The sequence below is a fragment of the Mirounga leonina genome, unplaced genomic scaffold (assembly GCF_011800145.1).
Source record: "Mirounga leonina isolate KUSES-001 unplaced genomic scaffold, KU_Mleo_1.0 Mir_175, whole genome shotgun sequence".
Classification (NCBI taxonomy): Eukaryota; Metazoa; Chordata; class Mammalia; order Carnivora; family Phocidae; genus Mirounga; species Mirounga leonina.
In genome coordinates this window covers 27,392,063-27,418,133 of record NW_023270453.1, presented here as the reverse complement: position 1 = coordinate 27,418,133, position 26,071 = coordinate 27,392,063, and the positions used below count along the sequence as shown (strand labels likewise).

Genomic DNA, 26,071 nt, shown 5'->3' with positions numbered 1-26,071 from the left:
ATAGATAGATAGATAGATAGATAGATAGATAGATAGATAGATAGATATAGATTTTTTTTTTTTAATGAAATACTAATGACCAGGTCCACTTCCCAGTCTTTTAAGTCAGAATCTTGGAGAGTGGTTCCCAGGCCTGGGTATTCCCAGAAAACCATTCCGGTGATCCTAACATGCCAGCCAGCACCGAGAACTCACGTTTGACTGTATGAATATTTCTTTGAACTTATGTTCCCTACCTCTGCAGGAAAGAGAGCTGTGTCCTCTGGTTTTTCAATTAAACTGCACTGGTGTTGACTGCCATAGTTTTTAATTATTAATACTTTAATTTTTGAAAATTGTATTATAATAATTATATCTATTGTTTAATATATTACTTACACTTAATTTTTTATAACTGTGCTTACCAGGATGCTTCCCTTTGGACATGGGGGATTAAGGCAGAAATGCACACTAATCGGGGATTCTTGCGGTTCATATTAAGAAGTTGCTGGAAGGGTCATATGGAATTCCGCCATGAATGTTTTCTGAATAGTTAAACATAACATGCAGAAGTAAGGTGCTTCTATTAAAATTGTTCTTGCTGACTTTACTAAATAGTTTACTCATTTTGCTCTTTGAATCCTCAGATGGTTAATGAGGGTTTGCTACCTGCCAGGCATCCAGCTAAGCCATAAGGATAGGACGTTGTGCTCCTGGCCTTTAAATCACTGTGGAACATCTTTACTGGGCTTGGCTGCCTGGAAGCTCATAACCTAATTTATATTTCAGTTTTACTGCCTAGAAAGCGGGACTTATTTACTTGGGATCAGTATTTTAATTCCCTCTTCCCTTCCCCACTCAGTTCTAAAACTCGAGGATTATAAAAAGCCCATTCAAATTTATAGTTTCCCCTGCCCTGTGGTTATTTCTATTTCTATTTTAGTTTTGAATTACGTGCACTTCAAGAGGCTGTGGCGAACTGTAGGATGACATGGGGTGTAAACAAACAAACCAGCAAGCAAACAAACGTACAGACTATAGAATCCTCTGAAAGGATCTCTCCTGATCCTTTTTATCTCACATCCTTTAACATACATGTAAAAACATTTCATTTAACCTCAGTTGCTATTGCTAACATTATGTACATTAAAAAAAATAAAGTTTAATTGGGAAAGGAGAGAAGTGCTCTGAATCTATCCCTGATTTGAATATTTGAATACTTCCATCCAAACTTCTGGGTTTCAGAAATTCAAATCCAAGTACATCTCCACTCCCTGGAGACTTTGGGAGCAGTCCACTTCCGTAATTTTCATTTTTTCAACCTTGAACAATCTCCATGGTTCCCACTACTTTTTTTTCCTCAGCTAAAAAGAGAACTAATGGTAAATCTGGAAGCCCTGCCCTGTCGCCTTCCTGGGCCTCAGTTTCTTCATCTGGAAAATGGGAACAAAAATAGCACAGCGTCCCTTAGATATTGTGTGTGTGTGTGTATGTGTGTATTTTGATGAGAACATGAATGTGAAAAGACTTTATTTGGGGGGAAATCGCCATTTATTTTTTTGGCTGTGTGTACTCATGAAGGATAGTCATCTTCTCTCCTCAGAGAGAGAAGGCATTTGTGTTTTTAAGTGCGGGGCTTCCAGGGTTTTAGGCCAAGATGGGGAGAGTCAAGAGCTTTTTGAGGTTACAGGTCCTATCAAAGGTAGGCGGGGGCCTCCCAGAACACAAAATCTCACCTCAGCTTTGGTTGGGCAGGATGAAGAGGGGCACAGAGGAACCCTCATGAGAATGAGTTTCTGATGCACAGTTAGAAATGGGTCTGGCCAGTTGTAGGAACGGCTACATGTGTTCTCTTGGGGAAGCAGCTCTTGTATAGGGGAAAGGAATCCCGGGCTTAAGGAGGTCGGTGTGGGGGTGGGAGCATAGGGTGTCCAGGCTGAGGCTCTGGAGGCCAGAGAGGCCACACTGAGGTCTGTGCCCACCTATGAGTTAAATGCAAAATGAAGTTAGTGTGATGGTGGAAAGGTCCAGAACCTTACAGATCCGCAGGGGATTCTGATAACCCACAACCACCCCAGACAATGGACTTCTCGCCAGTGGCAATGGGAAAAGAGCAACACAGGCAGATTTGGTGTGACTTTTTGAAAAGTAATTCTCTGTAGAGCAACTGGTTGTACAGAAATCTAAGTAGTGGAGGTGTAGAGGCTGGGTTTATGTGGGGAGAATGGGTCATTTTTTCCTACGATGTATCCCTGAGCTCCTCCACAGACAGGAAAGAGCAGGTTGAATGGAAAGACAGGCTGTTTGAGCTCATGATTCCCAGTTGCTTCTTGAAGGTGTAGAATCTGATACAACAGGACTGGGGTGGGCTTAAGATTCTGCATTGCTCACAGGCTCCCGGGGAGGCCAACTGGGTTGGTCTGAGAACCATAGTTTGCAGAGCAAGGTTCTCAGGACCCTCACAATGAACCGCCCAATCTTGAAATTTCAGAACAGACTCAGGCAATCACTCTTTTCCTGTCCTTTGTTTGTTCTAAGTTTGAGATGGAGAAATTGAAGAAATTAATACAAAGAATAGCAGAGAAGCAATCTATCATTCTGGGAAAGCTGTGGGGCTGACAGTGTCCAGGACACGGGTTTAACATGCCCCCACGCCCACCCCCTGAGCTCACAGTCCACTAACTAGAAGTAGCCTGCACACTCTCTAACTATGCAGAAATGGTGAGGAAAATAAGCCCCTCGTCTTTGAATGCAATCTAAAGTTTCAGATGACAAAAGTGGACCACGAACAGAGTCAGGGATTGAGGGGATGATTGAAGCATCCAAAAATCATGGTCTTCTTTGTAAAGGGATTCCATGCCTGTAAATGCAGTGGGAAGCGCTGATCTGGGTTATCAGATGTTGGGTGTATTTCTATAATCTCAGGGCCAAAGCATTTCCATTTAAGTGATTAGGATAATTAAGGGAAACGGGTGTTTAGCTTTGATTAGGTCTCATCCCCCCCCCCCCCCCAATCTATTTATTTATACGAACACTCATCCTAATGCGGCAAGAATAAGCCCAGGAACAATGACAAAATTGATGAGTTAGTTACTCCTTACAGATGCTCCCTCAAGCTTTCGCCTCCAAACTACCGTCTCTCTAATTCCTGATAGTTGTCCCTACTGTATAAATATGTGTGTGTGTGTTAATTAAATACGAAATACACTATGGTTTTGAGGAGAATTTAATTCCAGAGGAATCAATCACTGTGATTCATGCCAGGGAGAAAATCATGAGAAGTCATTTATTTCTGTCTAGTGACTTCATGGGCACGTACTGCACACAGATATGGAAATAACGTAGAGGCCACACTTAGATAGAAATCAGTTCTACTGGGAAGGAATGTCAACTTCTCTTCATAGATACAGGGTCAGAACTTCTTTTGATAACTTTAAAGGGAATACTGGAAATTTTTAGTGAAAAGTTACCTCTCACCCCAAAAGATAGCACAATGACCAAAAAAAAAGGCAAAGAAGGGGAGCGTCTTCTGTATATGTCATATTCATGCACTAAGATTGTATTGTGTGTCTATTCTTTTCTCCTTGACTGGGATGTTGCCTTCCACAAGGAGAGCTCTGTATTGCAGTGGAAATGGCCCTCCATGTGCGCCTTCTCGTCGAAGGCTTCTGACCTGCCGCTAGAAAGTATCAGGCTTTCTCACCTGCCTCGAAACCCTTCACAGCTGAAAGATCCTAATGGTGCTACTTAAAGGATAGGTTTTATTTGCTTCTTTGTGGCCTATCAAGTCAATGATCTGCAACCAGAGAAGTGTGTAATTAGGCCATGACATGACCAAAGGAGTTGTTACATCTTGTCTTGTCACTGGCAAAAGTGTCTACCCACATGGCTGTGACAGCTATGGTCTACTGGGTTTGGAATTTCCTTTAATGTCTCCCCAACTCCTTGTTGGTCCAGTCTGTTGACTATTACAGTCTTGGCTCCCTTTTTTAACGGCTTCAATTACATACATGTTCATCCAATAGCACGTAACAGTTGTTAAGAAGCCATTATAGATTATGGACCAAAGGCAATTAGTTCTCGAAACCAAAATTTGAGCACTTTTTCTTTTAATGTTTATGTGTGTGTGCATGTCTGTAAATTTAAAATAAGAGAAATTCAGGAAATCTACCAGTAATAGCCATGTCTCTTCAGCATTGGGAGCTTTGTGTCCATAAATGCGAGTTTCAAAAATCCTATCGATGCTTCTATCAAGAGCTATACATCCTCTCCTCCATGATTTCAGAGCCATCTCAGTTGTTACCAAATGTAATCATTGTCGATCTGCACAGCAGGTTGGCAGAAAATATAATTATCTCTAGTTATTGTAATTTTTTTTTGGGGGGGGTGAATGCCCAATGGGAACTATTCAATCCATAGAGAAAATAGATAAATTACTGGTGGGTTTGAGAGCAGGAAATTCGACTCTCTTTTTCATCACTAAGTCATGTCTTCGTTACGACTATTTGAGGCTGCAAACCTGCCTTGCCCTGACTTTGTTAACAAGAGCAGGCGGCAGAGACAGTGCAGGACCTGGACTGATGGATATTGGGTTCAAAGTGCAATCATCGGACTTCCCAGAGCACATGGAGAATCTACCTGGGATGAGCACACATGTTCTGCTTCTTTCTGGGACAGTCCAGTTGAAGCCTGCTGTCCTGGACTCATTATTAATAACAGTGCATCCCTTTCTCTGTCTCAAGTGTCACATTCTGGATAATCATTTCTAGGGTCACCCTAAAGACACTGCTTATCTCATCAGGTTGTTCCAGTGTTCTACATGGTACCTGACACACAGAGACACTACCAAAAAAAGTGACTTCAAAAGAGAAATCTACATGGTGAAAAGGAAAAAAAAAATGGCAGGGAAGATACTGTAAGACTGCTTACTTTAAGGAAAGCTGACGTATCAAAATCCAAACATCAGAGAACTGATAAACTGACGGGCTTACGTAGCCCCTCCCCCCAAGTAAGTTTGTCCATAACAAACAAAAACAAATCAAATTACTGATGGAACTCACTGGTTTAAAAAGAATCAGATTCACGCAGAATCCTTCCTACTAAGTTTTAAAAGGCTTGTCCACACCATACTCAGCAGTTGAATAGATTTGGTCACTGTTCTTCCTAAACTCTTTGAATGACTCCAGAATCTGTTTAGGAAATAACAGATTCAAACCCCTGAATTTCAGAGATTCAGGTGGAATTGACATAACCTAGAGATTTTTGGTTTCCTCAAAGCTCATTCTTGCCCTCCAGATTTAAAGCTCTGATGGGAATACACGAAAATAAAAACAAGAACACTTTATGTAGTGCCCTTCATGGGCCGAATCTTTCACAGCCATTGGCTCAATACTTCCAAAACACCCTGTAAGGTGTAATCAATACACACCTAACAGATGAAGTGATGGAATGCAAAGAAATTACTTCTCAAGATTGCTCCAATAAGATGCAATAGAGCCTCATGACTAAGGGCACAGACTCTAGCTTTCAGGCTGAGCCAAAAAACTCAACTCTACCAAGCTCGCCTTCCCAATCTGGAAAATGGAGCAACAACATCCACTGTCTAGCCTCAGTGTGACTGACAGCTCAATGGCACGGTGTTTGTAAAGTGCTTAGCACAGTGCCCATCACAGTTGTTAGTATTGTGATGATCATAATTGTGTTGTCATGGTCATAGAGGATGATTTGAATCAAAGATTGCTCACCAACTACATCAAACTTCAGGAAGTCTTAGTAAAATCATGTAAATAATAAAGTCCTCCATTTCCATCTAATGAACATGTTAACAGGGGCACTGTCTTATATATTGCAAGTTTTACTGAAGAAATTTATTTTCGTCTGGTGTGTGTGCCTTATAATGGGAAACTCACAGGCAATATAGGTTTCTTTCTAGTTACTCTAAAGCTGCCTGGAATAACTAGCTTCAGTCTCTCCTCCTGAGGGGACCCTGACTCACCGAAAGGAAAAAAAAAAAACAACAACAACAAATGAATCAGTTAAGAAAGTGAACTTTACACCAAAAAGAACAAGAATATAAATAAAAATAAGAGTATACTATATACTATATATAAGAGTATACTATATACTATATATATACTAAGTATATATACTTTTATATATACATACATATATATTTTTTCCAACCTGGTGTTCTAATTAAAAAAGTTGGACGTGCTTTTTAGGCACTGGGGTATAGGATATAAATAAAGGCATTAGTGACTCATTTCTGCTACATTTATATTACAAGTTGACAGAGTGTCTTTTCTTAAGTTGCAGAACCCGGGAGAACTCATCAGGGTATGTGAAAGTAGCAGATAAGATAAAGAGCTGAAATCAAGAACAACTTTGAGAAGGCAATGTCAACAAAGGTACAGAGAAGTAACTACTGTTCTGCTGTGATTTGACTCAAGAGGTGAGAATCTGAATCCAAACCAGTTTCCTTCTGACCCTGGATCCTTGTCTCAGCTGAGAGATGCCACGGGATACACTTCTGTCCCCTCTGAGCCTCCATGAACTGACCCTCAGTTCCTTATTCATCTGAGAACCACCCTCGGCCTCACCGAGGTTTATAATGCACTCGCTCTATTTTTCAACAGTGGATTTCTCAGAGAAAATAATTGAAAATGTACATGAAAGACAATAGGGGAGCTACTATAGAGTTGTCAGCTTTTTTTTTTTTTTTTTTTGCCAAATAGAAACACTAAAACCAAAAGTGAATGAAAAAAGAAAAAAAAAACAAAAAATAAACAACAGCGGCTCCTGGATGGCTCAGTCAGTTAAGCGTCCAACTCTTGATCTCAGCTCAGGTCTTGATCTCAGGATTGTGAGTTCAAGGCCCGCGTTGAGCTCCATGCTGGGCGTGGAGACTACTTTAAAAAAAAAAAAGAAAGAAAGAAAGAAAGAAAAAAGAAAGCAAAACAAAGCTGCCATTCACTGTCCTCATCATTTCCTAAAAGAAAAGCTCTTTGTAATGGCATCTGAGAAAAACACCTGGCTAAAGCCTGACCCCTCCCAAGACCAGGGGGCTAAAAAACTAAAAACCTCGCTCACATTATGTTGTCCCTGGCCTTCTCCTGTCCCAGCGACCCAGTAAATATGTCATCAGCAGCAGTCACCAGGTCTCCAACTGGCCTTGGGAGACAGTGCTTTAAACAAAGCCCCAGGATAAGATCTCGAGATCTCTCCCTGCACCCATCACAAAGAATGATGGGGCTTGCTGTGGATTCTTAACCAGAAACAGTTTCAACCCCTATTGAACTGGGTTCAGATAGCAGGGCTGGGAAAACAATGACATTTCTCTCCTTTGTCTGTCTCCTTTGCATTGTCTACCCTCATTAAGGGATCTGCATTATCCACAGATAAAGCTTTCTATATTCTATGGCACAGCAAGAACAAGTAAAATCGTTAAGCCCCTGAAGTACAGCAATATTTTTAAAATTAACCTTTCTACCAAAAAAAAGAAAAAAAAACCCCCACAAACCAACCCCCCCCCCAAAAAAAACACACCAAAACCCAAAAAACCTTTTAAAAAAACCCCTCCAACAGTAAATTAAATGTTCCATTCAGGATGCTCACAACAAGCCCTTAATTTTTAGTCTATATCATGTGATAAGAATTCCAAATAAGGGCGCCTGGGTGGCTCAGTTGGTTGAGGGACTGCCTTCTGCTCAGGTCATGATCCTGGAGTCCCTGAATCGAGTCCCGCGTCGGGCTCCCTGCTCGGCGAGGAGCCTGCTTCTCCCTCCAACCCTCCCCCCTCTCATGTACTCTCTCTCTCTCATTCTCTCTCTCTCAAATAAATAAATCTTAAAAAAAAAAAAAGAATTCCAAATAAAATGCTACATCATTTGAAATGCAATTACTAGCCTTCCTTTAATGATGACATTTCTCTAGTATTTAATCTGAACCCAGGAAGTAAAAAGTCTTAAAATAGATAGGGCGTATCTTCACTAAATGGAAATCCATGCAAATTCTTTTACTTTTTCAGTTTGGATCAAACTAAGATTTTATATAACAATTTAGTTCTATATCCTGTAGTTACGCTTATGATGAAAATATTATGAGAAGGTAGAGAGATGTTCTTTCCCTATCTTTCCATACATCTGTCTTCCTCCTTCCTTCCTTCCTTTCTTCCTTCCCTCTCTCCCTTACCTCCTCCCTTCCTCCTTCCCTCTTTCTGTTCTTTTGCTCTCTCTCTCTTCCCATTCATCCACCCACACATCCATCTCTTCATTCACCCATCTGTGTACGTACGTATGTTTCTATCTCTATCACCTATATAAATTTAAATAGAAGTAGACCAAATTCTCCATGACCTCAGACACAGGCCTACTTCTGCCTCCTGAGTTTTAAGAAATAACTACTAATCTATTTCTCTGTGAATGGAAGCTTTTATTCATAGGTTATGACGATCACATTTAAAAAATGTTCTAGCATGTGGCCTATGATACCTGAATTTGACAAGTCCTCTCCTCCTTGTATTAAGATTTACCTAGATACTCTTATGAGTCCTTTGTGAGGGCCTAAGGCACAGGTGTATGTGTGTGTGTGTTTTTTAGCATATGTCTATGTATACATAGACACACAACATACACACATATATTTGAGTATGTATATATATTCCAAACGCAGAGAGCAAGATAATTGATACTAGGGCATTGTCACTGGGTTTCCATTAAGTTCGTCTATGAAACTGCCAATATTCTGTATGGTCAAAGCTCCTGACTTTGGGGGATTTTTAAAGGAAATGCATATTTTATGTGAAAGAAGAAATGGCCCTGGTAACTATTAGTGCAATGGGATCATTATGAAATTTCCAAGTGAACCACCCTGTATTACTTTCTTCTCTAGCTGCTGGAATCTGTTTCCCCTCTGCCCTAACATGGGGGACATTCTCATGCACTGGTTGTTAGGAGATGTTAGAATGTTGAGCAAGCAGGACAAGCATGACAAATGTCTGCCTTTCTGGAGAGAGAACATTTTCATCAAAGCTATATACACATCATACATATACCCCCAGATATTTGTGGCACAAGTCACTGAACAGGGAATATCCCCTCCCGCCCCACCTCCTGGTTCAGCTGCTCACAGATGCATCCACAACCAAGTCATAAAACACAATGAAACCAAGAGCCAATCCATAAAGAAAAGCCTGCCCCAGGCTTAATTCAAGCAAGCCATTCATCGAGCTAATGTGATGGTGGACCTGTCGAATCCAGAACGCATCACGGACACATCAGCAACACCAAGTGGCATGCAATGACCAGATGACCGTCGGCCCCACTGCCATGCTTTGATTGGTTCAAGCTCAGAAAACCATCCCCTCTGAGAGTTTGGACAGTTGGCTTTCCCTCCATCAGAGTGAGATTAAAAATGAAGATTTGGTGAGTCAAGTGCTTACCACACATTTCCTAAATGCCAAGGAGAGATATCTGCCTATTCCCATTAAATCTGTCAGTGAGACTATCAAATTACCTAGTCCAGGCAGGTCTCTTTCTTTTGGGGAAATCTCTGCCCACACCAGATGGTCTTCATTCTGGAGGTCAGCATTCAAAAACTCTCAGGGTGCTCCCAGATAATCAGCATGTGATCATTTAACCAAGGAGATGTTGGGGAGGGAGTTGCAAGGTGCCCATCAAGGACCTTCTGGACAGTCCTGAGGTTACTGGAGTTCAATATTTTCCAAAGGTCCCTGAATCTTTAATTTGATGAGGGCTTAATTTGTGCTGATAAAAGGAAAAATTCTACCGAGTGGGGACACCAAGCTTCTTCTGCTTTCCATAGGCCTGACGAGCGAATCTCATGATTACAAGTAAAGTTAGTTGTGGTTTCTCTTTTCATCCTGTTGACAACCAGTGAGCGTTACCCAAACGCTCTCAATTCCTGCTGATTTTGCTTCCTATTCTGAAGGAGTTTTTTTGGGTTAAGAAGTTTTTTCTCTTTGTCATCCTGCCTGTCTTCTAGACGAGAGGAACCAAGAATCTATCACTGCTGATACTAAGCTGCGATCATGTAAAAATAAATTATTATACAACTGCTCTGAGATAAATTCTAGAAACTTGGCATCTTTCACCTAGATTCAAAAGCTATTCTGATAATTTCATATTTTCCCCAAATATGTGTCTTCTATCAAAGGGAAGGGTCTTCCTTCTCTTCACCTGCTTACTGGAAATATAAGGAAGTACCACCATGTCATAAATATGCTTTATAAATCGAACCAGAAATATCATTTTAAAGATTGTTTTCTGGTAATTTGCCTATCACTGCATTTACCTCAATGCAATAATCCCATATGTGGCAAGTGTCTTGCTTATAATAAAGTTAAAGAGGGCTGGTAATCAATTTCCACAGCAACCAAGAAGACCCAATGTACAAATTTCTTTCATGAACAGCAAGAGGCCAATTACGTGGACAAGAGTATATTTACTTGGTTTCTTCCACAGAAACGATTATACCAACGTGGAAATTGTAGAGTCATTCAAGATTTACCAAGACTGAGGGCAATTTTCAGTAGGACACGTTGCCAATGAGAAATCTCCATACTGTTAAAATACCAGATTTTATACACAAATTTGCATTGGGTGCCCCCCAATACAGCAACACTTTAACTTAATTTTCAAATGAATGCCAATAGAGATGGCCAGATTCTCAAGTAATTCTATTTAAGAATAGTATTAAATATTGTTTATTTTTTAAAAGTGTCTAGATGGGTCTTATTGAAGAAAGCAATTTAAATTATATCTTTATAATTAACCTTTTTTCCAACTTGGGGGAAGATGCACTTATACTGAGAAGCAAGATAAAAATCCAAAGAAATAAATCCATTTAAGATTCTTATAATTATACAGCAGGCTAAAGTTACTGTGATTATAATTATATACAAAGTGGGTGTTTGAGAATTCAGCATCTAGAGATATTTTCATAAAAATAATTAAGGGTTGTAGATGAACCACATTACAATTGATACTTTGTGAATCTTCAGTGTGCAGAGTTTAATAGCATTAAGACTTTTCATTTGTAGAATGAGCTCCAGGATTTCAAGACTGTGATCAGTTTTATGAGCTTTATTGACCCTCTCTAGTTTCCTAAGCTGGTGTCAAAGTGTGCTGAAGATAGTAACGTACACAAAAACACGTTTTGCATCTTGGCAAGAGGATATTGGGTAACTGGATAATTTATGTATTTAGAACTGCATCTTAACAGTTGTTTGGATTTCTTTGGAGGCGCCCTCCGGCCCTGAGAACTCGTTAGGGCTGTTTATAAGAAAACAGTAATAATACCTACATACAACCAGATAGCAGACCTCACTTCTATCTCGCCAAAGAGCCATTTGTTAAAAGTGTATGCATGGGGTTTTCAAAGTGCAGCATTTAGGGTTCAGGAGTTGATTTTGCTTTCTTCTACCTTGGAAGAAATCTGCAGCTACATTGAGCTAACGACACACCTTGTGGGAAATGGAATGGAGCCGCAGAGAAAGCACACGGCAGCAAACCGAGAGAGGAACTAAGTCACAACAGGCCAGGTAGGAAGGAGCACCAGTGGCTGCTGACACTTCCCATTTGGAGGTCAAGTACATCGCCTGCTTACCTGTCTGACCCAGCATGCCTCAGCCACACATGCAAAGTGTTACCATCACTGTTTTATCCATGAGACGTATGTTTAAATTAAAGGAGTCATTACCAAAAATAAGCACCCTCGATGACATTTGTGCATGCAGAGCATCTGAACATCCACATTTATGTCCTCAGAAAACAGAGCCAACGGGTTGCATTCAAACAGGGAAACGCACACTTTGTTTTTTGGTTTTTTTCCCCAGGCACCTACACGAAAATAGCCGTGGCTTGTCATTTCAGAAACCGAGTCGTCTGTCAAGCCTGGGCCATGGGTAATGGAGCTCCTCCACCCCCCACGCCCACCCCCGCCATCCATTCTGACTTCTGCATTTCTTAGACCCTCTCTGTCCCCCTTCCACTGCCAGTCTCAACATGTGGTGCGCATTACAAATACACGCTGGCTGATCTTAGTAGGATCGGACTCGGGGCACTGCTGAAAGAGTGAATCTCCTTAGGAACGCCAGGTACATCTCCCCCATGCCTTTGTGTTGGATTAAAAAAAAAAAAAAGGCAACGGAGGGAATGCTTTACTGGGTGTAAAAAATTGCAAAAAAAAAAAAAAAAAGCTGGCGGGGAAGCGGGGTGATTAAATTGGAGGAAAACCTGCACGATCACCTTCTGGTGTTCTTCCGGTGAGTTAGAGGAGACCAGGGCTGCTGCTTGCACAGAAGCCCGTGGGAAGGCTGTACAGGGACCGTATGTGTGTGCATGCAAGGTGCACTGTTGTAGGGATTTAGAAAGATCTGAAAAGCAACTCCACTGGCACAAAACGTAGCATTTCGGGTTTTAGCGGAGAGGGCGAGAGTTTAGGCTGTTCTAGGCTTGATGGTTCATCCTCTCTCTATGTGACGCTGTTTACCTTCACCGTGGGACCTGATTTTTGGGTGCTGCCTCCCCAGCAGTCATGCATGCGCACCAGAACCAGACGAGAATCTCGTCTCCCACCAGCTAAGTCCATCTCCAGGTAGCTGTCAAGCAGGAGGAGGGGCACTCTTACCTGTCACTGTAGGCAGTGGCAGTGGCAGGGGTTGGCTGGGCGTAGCGGTATGCAGCATAACCACCCTAAAACGCAAGGAGAAATCGGACTTAGGAATGCACAGGAGGCCGACTCAGGGGCGCTGCGACTGTGAGGCCGCAGCTGAACAGCAGTAACCCACATCTACCAGTCTAATGCGGAGGTTAATGAAAGCTTAGTACCAGAGCAGAAGTACAAAAACATACTGGAGAGAGAGGGGCTTGGATACCGACCCCAGCTGGTTGTTAAAGGTTAGCGGTTGTAAGCATTTCCCAAAGGAAGAACCCAGACACCCTTCTAAAGAGATGTACCTAGACGGTTAATGGTGACTGTGTTGGGGTGGGGAGGATTATGGGGGATTCTCTAAACACTCTTGTGTACTTGGCTGAACTTTCCAGATTTTCAAAAAGGATTATGCTTTACCTTTACTCATCAGCTACTAACTTACGGCTTATTCAAACTCTCGTATTACCTCCTTAAAAATCCAACGTAGGTTGAGCTAATGCCCTCCTGTCTTACACTGATATTTATAAAAAAAAAAAATAAGATAACGCTTTGATTGAAAGTTTATTAGTCATCTCTTGCCTATGGAGCTGTTCAACCACTGAAGCAATTAAAGAAGACTGTGTTTAGCTTTCTAAGTGTTGCATAAGTATTTAGAAAAATGGAAATGGTGAACACTTGTTAAAAATTGTCTTTTCCGCTAAAGATATCACACTGTTCAGATAGGGAATTTGTTTGGTGTGGAAAATATGATAAAACTTTCCAATTTGTAAATAAAATAATTAAGAGAGAGAAAAACCCGAAAAAAATAATGAACATTTAGTTGCATGTAGCAGTTATTGCAATTGTTCAGTTAAGCAGAGGACAAGCAAATGGTCATATTCGAAAGGAATTGTGTTCATGGAGCATTGATTATCAAACTGTGAAAATAACTGAGCTTCTTGCTCAGCAGACCACAGCGATACATCAACCACTGTCGAGTGCTCTCACACAATTAACAAACAGGATCCAGTCTCTACCAATAACACAGGGAACACTCAGGTTCTAATTAGAATTCACAGTCCCATAATCCTCTGAGGCAACAGTTCTTACCCTCACCATAAAGGGGCAACTCTGAACAGACTGATGTGTTCCAGGACCCCCCAACCGTCAAGGTACTCGTGTGTCAGAGGGGATCTAACAACAAAATCAGGAGTGAGGGGTATGTTACACTTAGCTTCGTGTGTAGGGGACAACCAAGTGGTAAGACAAGGAGACAGATGCTGGAAAGAGGATCTTCTGAAATGTGGACAAAGTGGTCTCAATAATTTATTTCTACCATCTTCTAACTTTCAGAATACATCTGCCACGACTTACATAGCAACTCAAAAATCTAGTCTGTCCTTAAAGAAATGTGTCCTTTGGATCAGCCCTGGAGAAGGCACAATCCAAGACATCCTGAAAGATAATCCCCAAGCATTTAGAGCCAGTATTACAAACACGTCTCCCTTGAAAAATAATGTGGAAGTTAAAAAAAAAGAGGTCTTAGCCAGACACCACCTGGTGTTCCAAACACCATATTCTCTAATTAGGAACAGGGAAACTCATTAAATGTGCTGAGGAGCTGTAAAACCCAAGCAGTTGTCACACCAGCACCAAGCTCAAGATACAGAATGATGGGCTGGGGGGAAATCAGGTCACCAGATTTCTGGAGTCATTCTTTTTATCTGCTTGTCCATCTCCTTGGCTTTCATGATGCGTCCAGAAAGGCACAGGTGTGCAGGTGTGTATATTAAACAATGAGGCACGGAGGGGCTGGAGCTGGCTCGTTGATTGCTAGAAGGCACTAACTGCCATTAGCTGAAAGCTTGGATGGAGAAAGTGTGTGTGTGTGTGTATGTGTGTGTGTTTTTCTCTCCCGAAATAAAAAGTAAAAGCCATTGCAAAGGTATTTGCATCAAAGGCCAGGTAAATCAATCATAATTTGGTGACTGTGAATTTGGCCCCAGAAAAGATTTCTAGCAACCCCCCCCACCCCGTGCATACCCTCTAGGTTTGAACTCAGTATGTGTCCCCAGCTTCCATGATTGTTCCCATCAGTGAAAATGGGTAGCCAGTTTGATAAGTGCAAAGAACAGCTGTAGTGCAAATAGCAGATAACGAAAATGAGCCTCACCGACTGCCAGTTGATATTTATCGTATGAACATAAAATGGATGTGTGTGCAACCGGGATCCTTCTGCACAGCAGATGTGCTTGTCTATGATGCCTTGGAAGGACCCATCCTCTCCATTATTTTCACGTGACTTGCCCATTTAGACAAAATAAGTGTGTGCTTCTATGTGAGACAGCAAAAATGGTCAATGCTCTGACAATATCCTGGTCTTGGATATTTAGGAATCTGTTTACCAGCATTTCCTATTTAAGACTCAAGGTCATAGTTTGCCAAAGTCTGTGGAGCCAGTGGAGAGATTTTGACCTTGAGCAGGGGTCTCCTTCCCGTCCAGTAGGTCTGTTGGTGAGGATAGCAATGTTCTGCCTCTGAGCTAATCCAGTTGTCACTGGTCCTAAGTGACTATTGAACACTTGAAATGTTGGCTGGTAAAACAAACTGCAGTTTTTAATTTGTTTAATTTGAGTTAATTTGACTTTACATGTCAAGGCCACATGGGGCTGGTGGCTTCAGTACTGGACAGTCCAGGTCTAAGTGATCCCTCAAATAGGTAATAAGCAGAAAAAGAAAAGGCTCAGGGGGCTTGATACCACCATGTCTATATACTGCGTTGTCTTCTTTTGCTATTTTTCTTTTGTATGAAATCCACATTAGGGGAATAACAGAGTTGTGTATTAACTCTGTGTGTGTGTGCATACACTGTAAAATGATAAAAAAATACAAATTGCTTTAATTTGCCTTTCTAACAGGTGACTCTAATCAATTTTATTGCTCCATATTTTGCAGCTCGCTGAGCATAGCCAGAGCTTCTGCAAGGTTCTGTGCTAATGTCTGAAAAAGGAGCGCTCACTTCCATTTGCTGGCACCAAACCACGTTCATGTTGAAACCAGTCTGCCTGAGCTTAGGACAAAAATGCATCCTTAACAATTAGGTTTTTCCCACTACCAGACCAAATGGCAAGCACAACATGGTTCTCTGCTTCCTACTCATAAACTATACTCATTTTTCACGTATTGGGCAGCGAGCTATAAATGAGGCCTTATATAAAATATAAATTTTAAATGGCCATTATGAATTCTCCCTCCCACCTCTGCCACCATCACCAGAAGTGGCCACAAAGATCCCGACTCATATTGTCAGAAACATTTCCTTTGCTAGCGAGACCTCTGGAGGTTGGGGTGAGTTACTGATTGAGAACCTCTAATGGTGTTCCAACAAAGCATTTTCAAAACTGTACTTTGTGGAATACTAATAGAGGAAAAGAAACCTTTCCATGACCAAACGGGTTTGGGAAATGCCATATTAAACAAAACGAAACTGGCTACTCCATCTGTGGAACTTTCTAAAACAATATTGATGAGCACTGTAAATCCTTAGTGCATCTCAGAGTCATTTAACAAAGGAAATCACATTTTTTAGTTTAGAGCATACTTTTGGAAAATGATGTTCTAGTATCCAAATGACGTAGGAAGAGAGGTGAAATGTTCGTGTCCTGGTGGAGACATGGGGATGGGTAGTGCTGTAAAGTCTGTGTGTGTGTGTGTGTGTGTATGTGTATTTTCTCTTCAGCTTAACTGTATAAAGTAGCAAAGGGCTTAATCCTAGACAGAAGCCTCCCCATTTCTAAGAATACCCAAGGATCTCATTTTGTGCAGTCTACAAGGTGGATTGGTATATACTGGTGTGTGTGTGTGTGTGTGTGTGTGTATTTATTTATTTTTACTAAAACATTTATAAGAACATTTGCAAAATGAAACACTTAAACATAAGTAATTGCTCCCTAATTTATCTGCATCATACATTCAGCTGTTTTTGAATTGTGGCAATTGAAAATCACTTTTCCTGAAACGTAAAAATAAAAGTTGATCTCAGGAATTTAAATTATTTTGTTCTCGCCTAGATCCAAGTACCCCCCCTTTTGTACTAGACTTCTCATTAAAACTTGATTAATTCTCATGGTTAAAAAAGAATATACTTTCTTAATTGACTTAATACAGAACAAAAATGGGAATTGCATGTTACAGGGAAATCCATGTAATAAAACTCCCACTGATCATCCTTAGTTTTACGTTCTTCTTTCATTTTATTTGACAGTTTTAATGTTGGTTATAGACCATATTGGGAGACTCGGCCAGCTACACTCCAATGGATGTGTTGCTCTTTTTTCTTCCTACAAATTGGTTCATTTGGGGGTTGCTTCCGCAGTCAGTAATAGGGTTGAAAGCTATAGCAATAGGTGTGAAATAAATTTATAAGAAGCTACAATGAAACGTTAGCTGTGCTGACCCTCAGTGCTGGATGAATAAGTTTTTTGCTTAACCATTCCAGTTGACTCCAGGAACCTACTACAAAGTTACCCAGACAGTTGAAACAATGAAACCTTGCAAGTCTTTTCACTGAATTTATATTAATTGGGTGTAGATGCATTTTAAGCCGGGAAATTTATAGCCAAGTCAGATCTCCATTTTGATACACTCATGATCTAGCGAACAGGGGAAATCTGAGGATGTGCATCTCTATTCTAGAAGCATTCACATCGAACCTGGAAAATTCAGTTAAGTCTTTCCTCCTCCTATGTTAGAGAACATCTCCCCTCCCCAGAATTGTCTTGTTAGTAGGATTTCACAGCAAACCCACAATCATAGTGATGAGTTTTTCCACCAGTCGGGATTTCATACCTGCAGCAATTTATTGCCATACACAGGCTCTTGATACACTACTCTATAAGGAAACAGAAATGTAATGTTTTCAATGCAAAAATGAAATAAATAAAAGAAAATGCATAAGTCAGACAGAAATTCCAGAGCAATTCATTTACAAGTTTGCTTCTCTTACTTCACTAAGGCCTTCTGAGAATGACCCATCAAACCAAAAGAAGGAGGTTTTAGCTGCCGAGCTCTGTAACCCAGTGTATCAAGAAGGTGCGGGTGGGGATCAAACCCTACTGATTGTATTTGTGCCATAACCTGTGTTTATTTTTAGAGAAGAAAAAAGGATACTTTCATGGCTTCTTACCCTTCTAAGCATAACACAACAGTTGAAGTTAACTACTTCAAATTTCTCTCTTTATCTCATGATTAGAATTCTCTGGAAAACCTGAGGATTTAGCTTCGATGCCTAATTATTGAGGCAGTTAAGATGACAATACAGAGCAACCATAACTGTATCAATGCCTTTATTTTAAAAATCTAATATCCCATAACAACAGAGAGTGCAATTGAATTTTGTGAATTAATGAATCACGTTGAAGCTACCAAAGCTACTTTTAATATATATGACTGGAAAAATTATGTGTGCATGCATGTGTCTAGAGAAGTTGCCAATAATGTATGTATCAAGGATATGTCACAACCTCATTCAAGTCCAACGCCAACAAGATCTCAAGTAGAACCCCTCGGACAGACTGGGATGCAATTTTTAGATGTGGGAGTTTTTTTGTGGGCAAGCTTAATCTTTCATGTGACTGGTTCTAGTTTAAAGTGAAATTTTCCAGTTCTAGGGCAGACATCGATGTGGTGGAATGCTGTAAGAGATTATGGGACCTGCCCCATAAATGTGTGTGTGTGTGTATCTTAACCTTTACTTGGCCTTAGATTTAGTAAATTTAAGCCTGTGGACTATGCGTGTCAACATTCTAGTCTCTTCTCTCTCTCATTCCCATTGCTTATTGGAAAGTTTCAAGTAGAGATACTGTTCTCCATGACCCTCCTACCCCATTATCCTCCTCATTATCCTCTTATTTCTCATCTTCCTCCTTTCCTTTCACTGCATTTCTCAGAGTTTGGCTCAGTGAGGGCAAGGACGTTACTCTGTTGGCTCTGGGCTTAAGCACTGAACTCTGAAGCCAGATCACGTGGGCTCAGACCCCAATGTCAGTGAACATTTCTGGACAAATCATTTCATCTCTTTTCTGAGGGAAAGTGACCCCTCTGAAAACAAAAGTGGAGCTAACGGGTGAAGGCAATTCCTCCCCTGCAGTGCTGAGGGGAGGAGGGAAGGCAGTAAAGATAGTAATGCTTAAGTCCTTTGTGGAGTTGCCCCTGTGGTGTCTGAGCTGCCTAATATTAGCTGACTCGCAGCCAACTCCCGATGAAAGTGGGGTCCCAGAAATAAGGACTTAGGGTTTATTTGGAGAAGTTCTGTGTTCCAGTTATTCATGTTTACATGGGTGAAATGAGGACACCTCTTTAAGATCCATGGATGGCAGAGTGACACGAATTCAGAAATAATTGTATTTAGCCATGGCATCAGCCAGGAACTTGTATAAAGGAATTTAAGAATCATGTGATCAGGCACTGGAATCTCACTGAAACATACCAGCCTCATGGCTGCATGGATGGGTGGCCTGCCTGTTCTATCGTCTATCAGTGTTTCTCTCTTTCTCGGTCTCCCCTCCCCACTGTCTTCTCTTCCCTTCCTTCCAGTGCTCCACTCTCTCACTCCACTTTCCACTGAGTTAGTACCTTCTTTTTAAATAGCTCTATTATAATGGCCTTATTTCCATTTTCAATAGTTATCTTTTGATCAAACGCCATACCCTTGGATTGCTCCCTGAGCTGGGGAAGACAAACGTCTGGATAAATGCAGTTAAGCCACACTTGCTTTCAGCCTGTGGCCAATTCTGGTCTCCTGAGATCCATAGCTTCACCCCCAAATAGAATGGATTGCTTTGTAGGCCCAGGGAACTTAGTCCTTCTACGTCAATTTTCGAACAGGTTGTCAATCCCATGGATCACTACCACTATTATTTTTTTTCTCTTTACTGTGACTCACTTTTTCATGAAAAAAAAAAAAATCATTTAAATGTGCACCACTAAGCAATCATGGCGAACTTGCAGATTAGATAGGCTAGTTATGTAAGATAAATTCCTATCTTCTGAAATAAAAGTAAGTGTGTGTGTGTGTTTGTGTGTGTGTGTGTGTGTGTGTATAGCATGTCCTTGGGTAGAAAGGACCCAGGTAATGACCTTTCATACTGTCCTTCCTGACTTCGAAATCCATTACATCCTCTCTGATGAATGGCCATCCACACTGGGCCGAGCATGTCCCCTGTGGCCAGAGTCTGAGCTTCTCCTGCAGGTCTTTCAAATCCTATGTGCTCCGTTAGGACTGAGAAATGCCCAAGGCCTCCAACATCAGGTGTGTGTGTGGGGGGGAGGGATGGAAAGACCTTGCAGGACAGAGAGAAGGGGTGGAGGCCATGGTCTAGTGCATGTGTTGTGACAGCTTCTGAGGGGGGACAGTGCTTGAGCAGGAAGAACTGGAGGGTGGCCTGCCTGTGCCGTCCTTAGCAGTGACCAAAGCTAGAAGCTCACTACTCTACCCAGTAAAGTGAACATGAAAGAGGACATTTAAACCTGTTAGAGGTGGCCCAGGTGTCTAACGCCTGTCCCAGGACCTCTCAGGATTGCCCTAACCCTATTTATTGTGCACTATTTTTAATGAGATTGAAGGAGCAAGCCAGAAACTTCCTTTAAATAAAATAGAACCTCGCATACTTTCTTATGAACCTTGTTAATCACCATTCCTTCAAGAAACGGTGCCCTGGGGACAGTTCCAGTCGTAAGAACAGACCAGTACCACAAGGGAGGCAGGGGTGGCAGCTTGAAAAAGCACATTCCAGATTGTAAGGTACTTCTAGCCAGGAGGAATCCTGCTCTGTAAACTCTAAGAGTGCAGGAAATATTCCTATTCTTTCTTTCCCTTAAATGGACATAAGGCCATCGATGAGCCCTTGTTCTGCTGCCGTAACGGGCGGTCTAGTCCCTCACTGTGCCCCACAGACACACATTACCTGGCAGCAATATTCCCCACTTGCCATCTTACGCAGAGCAGTATAGTCAGGAAGGTCTGCAAGGCCTGGACTACCTTCTCGGAAAGAGGACAGAAACAAGTGCTGGGTAAACAAGGCTCCAAGTTATTTCAGTAAGTGCTTCTGTCCCCTAATTGCCTGTTTGGAAACACCCCCTGAAATACCTTATTGTCATATAATATGAACAGCGGAAAACTGATCTAAATTTTTTTTTTTTTTTGGCTAGAAGAGTGGCTTGCAAAGAATGAGAGAAACAGTCTTCTAAACCTTGACACCGGGGAAGCGCAGCATGGCAAAGACAAGACACGCCGCCCCCAGACAGAATCTCTCTGCGGGCGTCACCCAGACACCTGTCGGGGCTACGCCACTATGCCCGGCAGGCTTGGCCCAGATATGAGGAATCTGGGGGAAACAAAACCACTAAAGGAACTTAAAGGACAAAGGGACCTTTTTCGTAGCTTTCCTCCCCGAATGGAATTTATCTTCCTGCGTAGTCTGGAAGCTAGCACATTTGCTCCCTTCTGCATGTCTCTGCTCCCTCCATTTGCTTTGTTCTCATGGATTTCCATTTGTGGTCTCTAGGGCCAACCAGCACAGACACATCTGCCCACTTCTCTTTCTAGTGCATTCTTTCCCTGTGTCTGTGATCCAAGAGACTCTGCGTTTGGGCAGCTCCTCCCTCCTGCTACTCAAACATCTAAGAGGCAGGGAAAGACGCCCACCAGATATATCCACAGGACAGCACAAATTAATAGTCAATTGCTGTCAGTTTACAAATGAAGAAACTGAGGCACAGAGAGGCGGGCACTCCCCCCCCATCCCCACTGGTGGCTGTTGATGGAGATAGTTTTCTTTTTTGTTTTCTGGGTTGTTTGTTTTTTTTTTTTGGTTGTCTTTTTCCTTCATTTTTCATCCCTTCTCTTCTCCCCATTTCCCAAATTAAAAAAAAAAAAAGAAAGAAAAAGCCCTAAACTTAGGTATGCTCTATCTAGAGGCTACACTGGGGGAGGGTGTAGACTGATGTTGGGTTCATTAGGTTTGTAAGGATGTGGATGGGCTTGAGGATGCCCAGCCCCAGCCTGCCTGTTTATAATGGTATGCATTGAAAGTTTTTTGTTTTTTTTTTTAAAGAGGGTATTTAGAGGCATGGATTAAACTACACAAAAAATAAGAAATTGGTTGTTCACTGGGTGTAGGTTGTTCATTTTATTATGAAAAAAATACTAACCCACAGATTATAATAAATGTATTTGATGCAATGACAGAACTCAACTATATGCATCATTGATGGAGATTAATAATACTATGTCTCAAAACTGTAATTATTTGAAATTCAAAAGGAAGAAAATTAAATAAATAGTGTCTTTCCCATTTTCTAGTAAATGATATCAATTTGGTCAGAAATACGGATTTATTTTTCTTTGTTATCTAGTTTATAAGATGACAAATATGATTCCAGTGAACTTACTTGAGATCACTTGTAATAAAAAAGTATATGATTTAAAAAACAGCCCCTGGTCCTGCCCATCTATTTTAAATTGTGTTTATTCCAGGTTATTTTCCTAACATTGCAGCTAATATCATAATGTGGGAGAAAAAGTACCTCTAGATCTATTTAGGTAAGTTTAATTATGGTGCCCATAATGAGAACCATCCTATTCTTTTTTGAAAGTGAAAAGTTTAATAAAGTGGTACCATTTAATAAACAATTCTAAATTTAACAAACAGTTTGAAGTCAGGTAATGGTTTGGGGGGAAACGGAAGAATAAGGAAGAAAATAGGGTTTCATGGTCAAGTTGGCTTACATTTTGTTAGAGATGTTTCTGGCTAAAATCATCCAGACAAAATGGGAGGGGTTCTTTCTAGAGCTATTACTATGAACAATTAAATGTATTTACAGGAAAACATAAAAAAAAAAAAAAAAGCAGCCATGAAACTATCTTTTAAACTCTACAGCTGGTAACTACAGCTGTTATCCTAAATATTATACTGAAAACACACAGACCATCCTGAAAACCTGAGAGAATTTTTTTGGGGGGAGGGGAGAGTCTTTAATTTGACACGAGAGAAATGCCATCTATTTTAGGGGGTGTTCCCATGTCTTCTGAAGCTAATGTAAGAGCTAATGCCACCCCACAACAGCCATGGTGGCTGTCGGGAGCAGGTCTTCTGCCCTGCGGATACGTCCCTGCACTCTTTCCCACAGACGCGGGAGGAGGAAACTTGCAGCAAACTTGTAAACAGAATGACTCCGGGAGGAAACAGGGGTGGCATGCACGTTAATGAATACTTACATAAATGTCTGCACCATAAAATCCATCCTGGTAAACAACACTGCAAGGGTGCACACACAAAGAGAAACATCCATATTAGTGCATTTCCCCATGCAGACACACCAACCCCTGCACTAGTGAAGTTAGTCTGGTTACAAAGATCCAAAACACAGGAACCGAGGATAGTTTTCGTGTTGGTTAAGGAGGTTGGAGACAACAGCTGTCCATCAGCCCGAGAAAATTAGGCCGGGGTTTGGTGCTGGCCCAGAATCAGGACGTGGTGGCGTGCTGGGCATCCGACTTGCCACTCTTTCAGGAGGGGGTGTGGAAATGCACGGGGGAGGATTTCAGTTTAAGTGGCCTAGACAGACAGGGGAGTCAGAGTTTGCATTCAATCCACTGCATAGCTCCCCCCCAGGGGGAAAAAATCGTCTGCTTAAAATATAAGATCGATAAAGGGGAGGGGGACAGACTGTCGCATTTTCAGTATGTGTTGTAGCTGAATGACTTTAGGAGAGCCGGACAACCCAAATGATTCCAGAAATGTTCTTCTAGATTCTTTCACCCTGTAGTAGTATTATATTTGGTAGTTCCAGGTGCCACTCTTTTGTGGTAAATATAGGAAAATATCCCTGATTATATGTGTGTATGAGCATGTGTGTATGTGTGTGCAAGATGATACGTGTTTGTATATGTGTGTGTGCTCTGTGCATGCATGTGGGTGGATGTGTGTGTATACCATGCCCATGTGTATAAGTGCGTGTGTGTGTGTGCAGATGGATGTATACAGTGTGTAATGCGTGTAGTGGTGTGTATTTGCACATGTGCATATGTATGTGGGCTCCCACGTACACGTGTATATATACATGTGCCCTGTGTACATTTTCATAAATTATATCCCCGCTAAGCAAGCCCCACATTATGACTGAATAAGCCTGGCCCCGCTGGGACTCTGTCGTCACCGCCCAAAGAGTCATTCCGGAGAGAAGGTACTTCATAGGAGGCAGAAAATATCCTGGACTTCTCCAGAAATTTCCTGGTATGCCTTGAGTGAAACAGCCAGGAAGAAAAGCTCACAGCCATGTGATCATGGGAAAGTGGCTCCCAATTTGTAAGCATTACAATGGGTTTCATGAGGATTGCATGGAGCCTGCATGCCTCACAGGCCTTCGGGAGGATCACAGGACGTACTGAGGATAAAAGCAGGTGTTACCAAATGCATGTTTTCCACGGGATGGTAGTTGTTATTAATAACTTTCCCTGAGATCTCCCCATGGAGTTCGGAGATGATTTATGATTCTGGCAAAGGTCCAGTGAGCTCCGTCATCGAATGGAGCTGGGTTCTAACAGAAACACGACTTTGATTACCAAAGGGGGGCCGGCAGGTTTCGGGAAAGAGCGGACCCACACGTAAGCCAAGCATATGGAGCCAAAGGAAGGCACTCGAAACACGCACACACGCGTGCACGCGCGTGCACACACACGCACGCACAGCTGTGACACTGGTTTGCTGGAGAACCCTACAGAGTGCTTCTCAGAGCTTTTCAGACTTGATTGGCTAGACCCCAAGTACCATTATCCTTAAAAATGTGACAGGGATTTCATACGCTAAGGAGGTTGGTAGGAATCGCTTTCGGCTATTTTCATTTTGATCCAAGAGGACCACAGTTCACAAGAGCACTCATCAAGCAGCATAAAACCCTAATCTGAGATCCTGAGGTATGCAGCATCCTGAGCTATGTTTTCAGCTTTCCCAACATCGAAAATGTCTGCTGGGGGTCAAAAGGCAGGGCCAGTCTCTGCCAACAGGACTTGGAATAGATCTGAGGAAATGGACGAGAGTGACAAATATTAAGTCTGGGCACCGAACCACAGAAGTGAGTTGTGTAGCCGTGGGAAAACGGCTTTTGCTTCTGCCCCATTCTTTCATTGCTATGCCTCTGCTGGGAACACCTGCTCTCCCAATAGCCACCTCCAAAACCAGGTCATCCTTCAAGAGCCAAATTAGACGGGAACTACATGGGCATTTGGTCACAGCCTCACCAACCAGCAGCTGTGAGCCGCTAGGCTCATCGCTTATGCTCGCTGAGCATCATGTACTCATCTGTAAAATGGGGCGAGAGGCTAGGAAGTGGCTATCTCAAAGGAGGATGCAGTGGGGTGTTGCGTGCAAAGCAATGAGCACAGAGCTTGACATCGGAGTACAGAAAGAGATCCGGGGGTGAACAAAATATTCATATTTTAACTACATATTAATATAAACATGGGAAATAATGCCTCTGTCTACATATATGTAGACGGGGACCCAGTCTGTGACTGCACTTCTGGGAATCATGAAGAGGCGAGCCCAGCCTAGACATGGGGCTGTTCCCACGCACACCCACGGGGACCGGGAGCGTCTGAGCTTGGGTCCGGCTGGAAGAGCGGCCTCTTTCGCCAGCTCAGGTTCTTGTGTGTGGTGGCCGGCTACAAGCCTCTGTGTCTAGTCTTTTGGCACCAAAAACTCTCAGAAGGGAGGCAAGAACAGGCCCCGACACTGGCCCTCGTTCAGCAGGGGAAACTGTGCCCGGCTTGGCCCTCCACTGTGGGCCATGGAAAATTCCTCTGGGCCTCTGACATCCCACATTTATGAGATGGAGAACCAAAAAGAAAGGTGATCCAGCATCCTCATTTTGACAAACCCCCACACACCGAATGATGAGTACTTTCTCTCTGCTCCCGAGATGCTTACTGTCCTCCAACAACTATACTAAAGGCACAGACAAGCCAGAGTGTGTCCATCACTAAACCGGCCCTTGGGGAGCTTCACAGGGAGGGGCCACATTGTCACAAAGTCATGTGCATGCATGTACATAAATATAAAATTGCAGCTTGGATGGGGGGTTGAGGAGGAACAGGTGCTCGGAAAGGGTAGTGGAAGGAGGAGGGCTGGCAGCAGAGGTGAGGGTGGCTGAGCAAGCGCCTCGGAGATCTCAAAGCCTCAGCCTGGTCGAGGGGGAAGAAGAGCAGTCCAGGCAAAGGGAACAGACCATGCAAGCCCTAGTGTCCAGAGGGTCCCGGGCTCCTCCTTAAGGGGCCTGCAGGGTTCAGAGGCCCAGCAGACTGCGGGACTTTGCTGAGAAAGGAAACTAAGAATTCCCACTGCGATTATAAACCGCACCCCGCAGGGAGTGCCCGTTTTCACCG

General features: G+C 42.3%; 1 protein-coding gene across 6 annotated transcripts in view; it reads right to left on the bottom strand.

The window, feature by feature from the left end:
• RBFOX1 (RNA binding fox-1 homolog 1) overlaps window positions 1-26,071 on the bottom strand; it is a 334,649-nt gene that overhangs the window by 23,915 nt on the left and 284,663 nt on the right. For all 6 annotated transcript variants that reach the window (XM_035022228.1, XM_035022232.1, XM_035022226.1 and 3 more), the window contains 2 exons: window positions 17,479-17,521; window positions 12,628-12,692 (listed from right to left, as the gene is read on the bottom strand). In XM_035022228.1, the coding sequence (XP_034878119.1) occupies window positions 12,628-12,692; window positions 17,479-17,521 (108 nt within the window). The remainder of the gene's footprint in view (window positions 1-12,627; window positions 12,693-17,478; window positions 17,522-26,071) is intronic.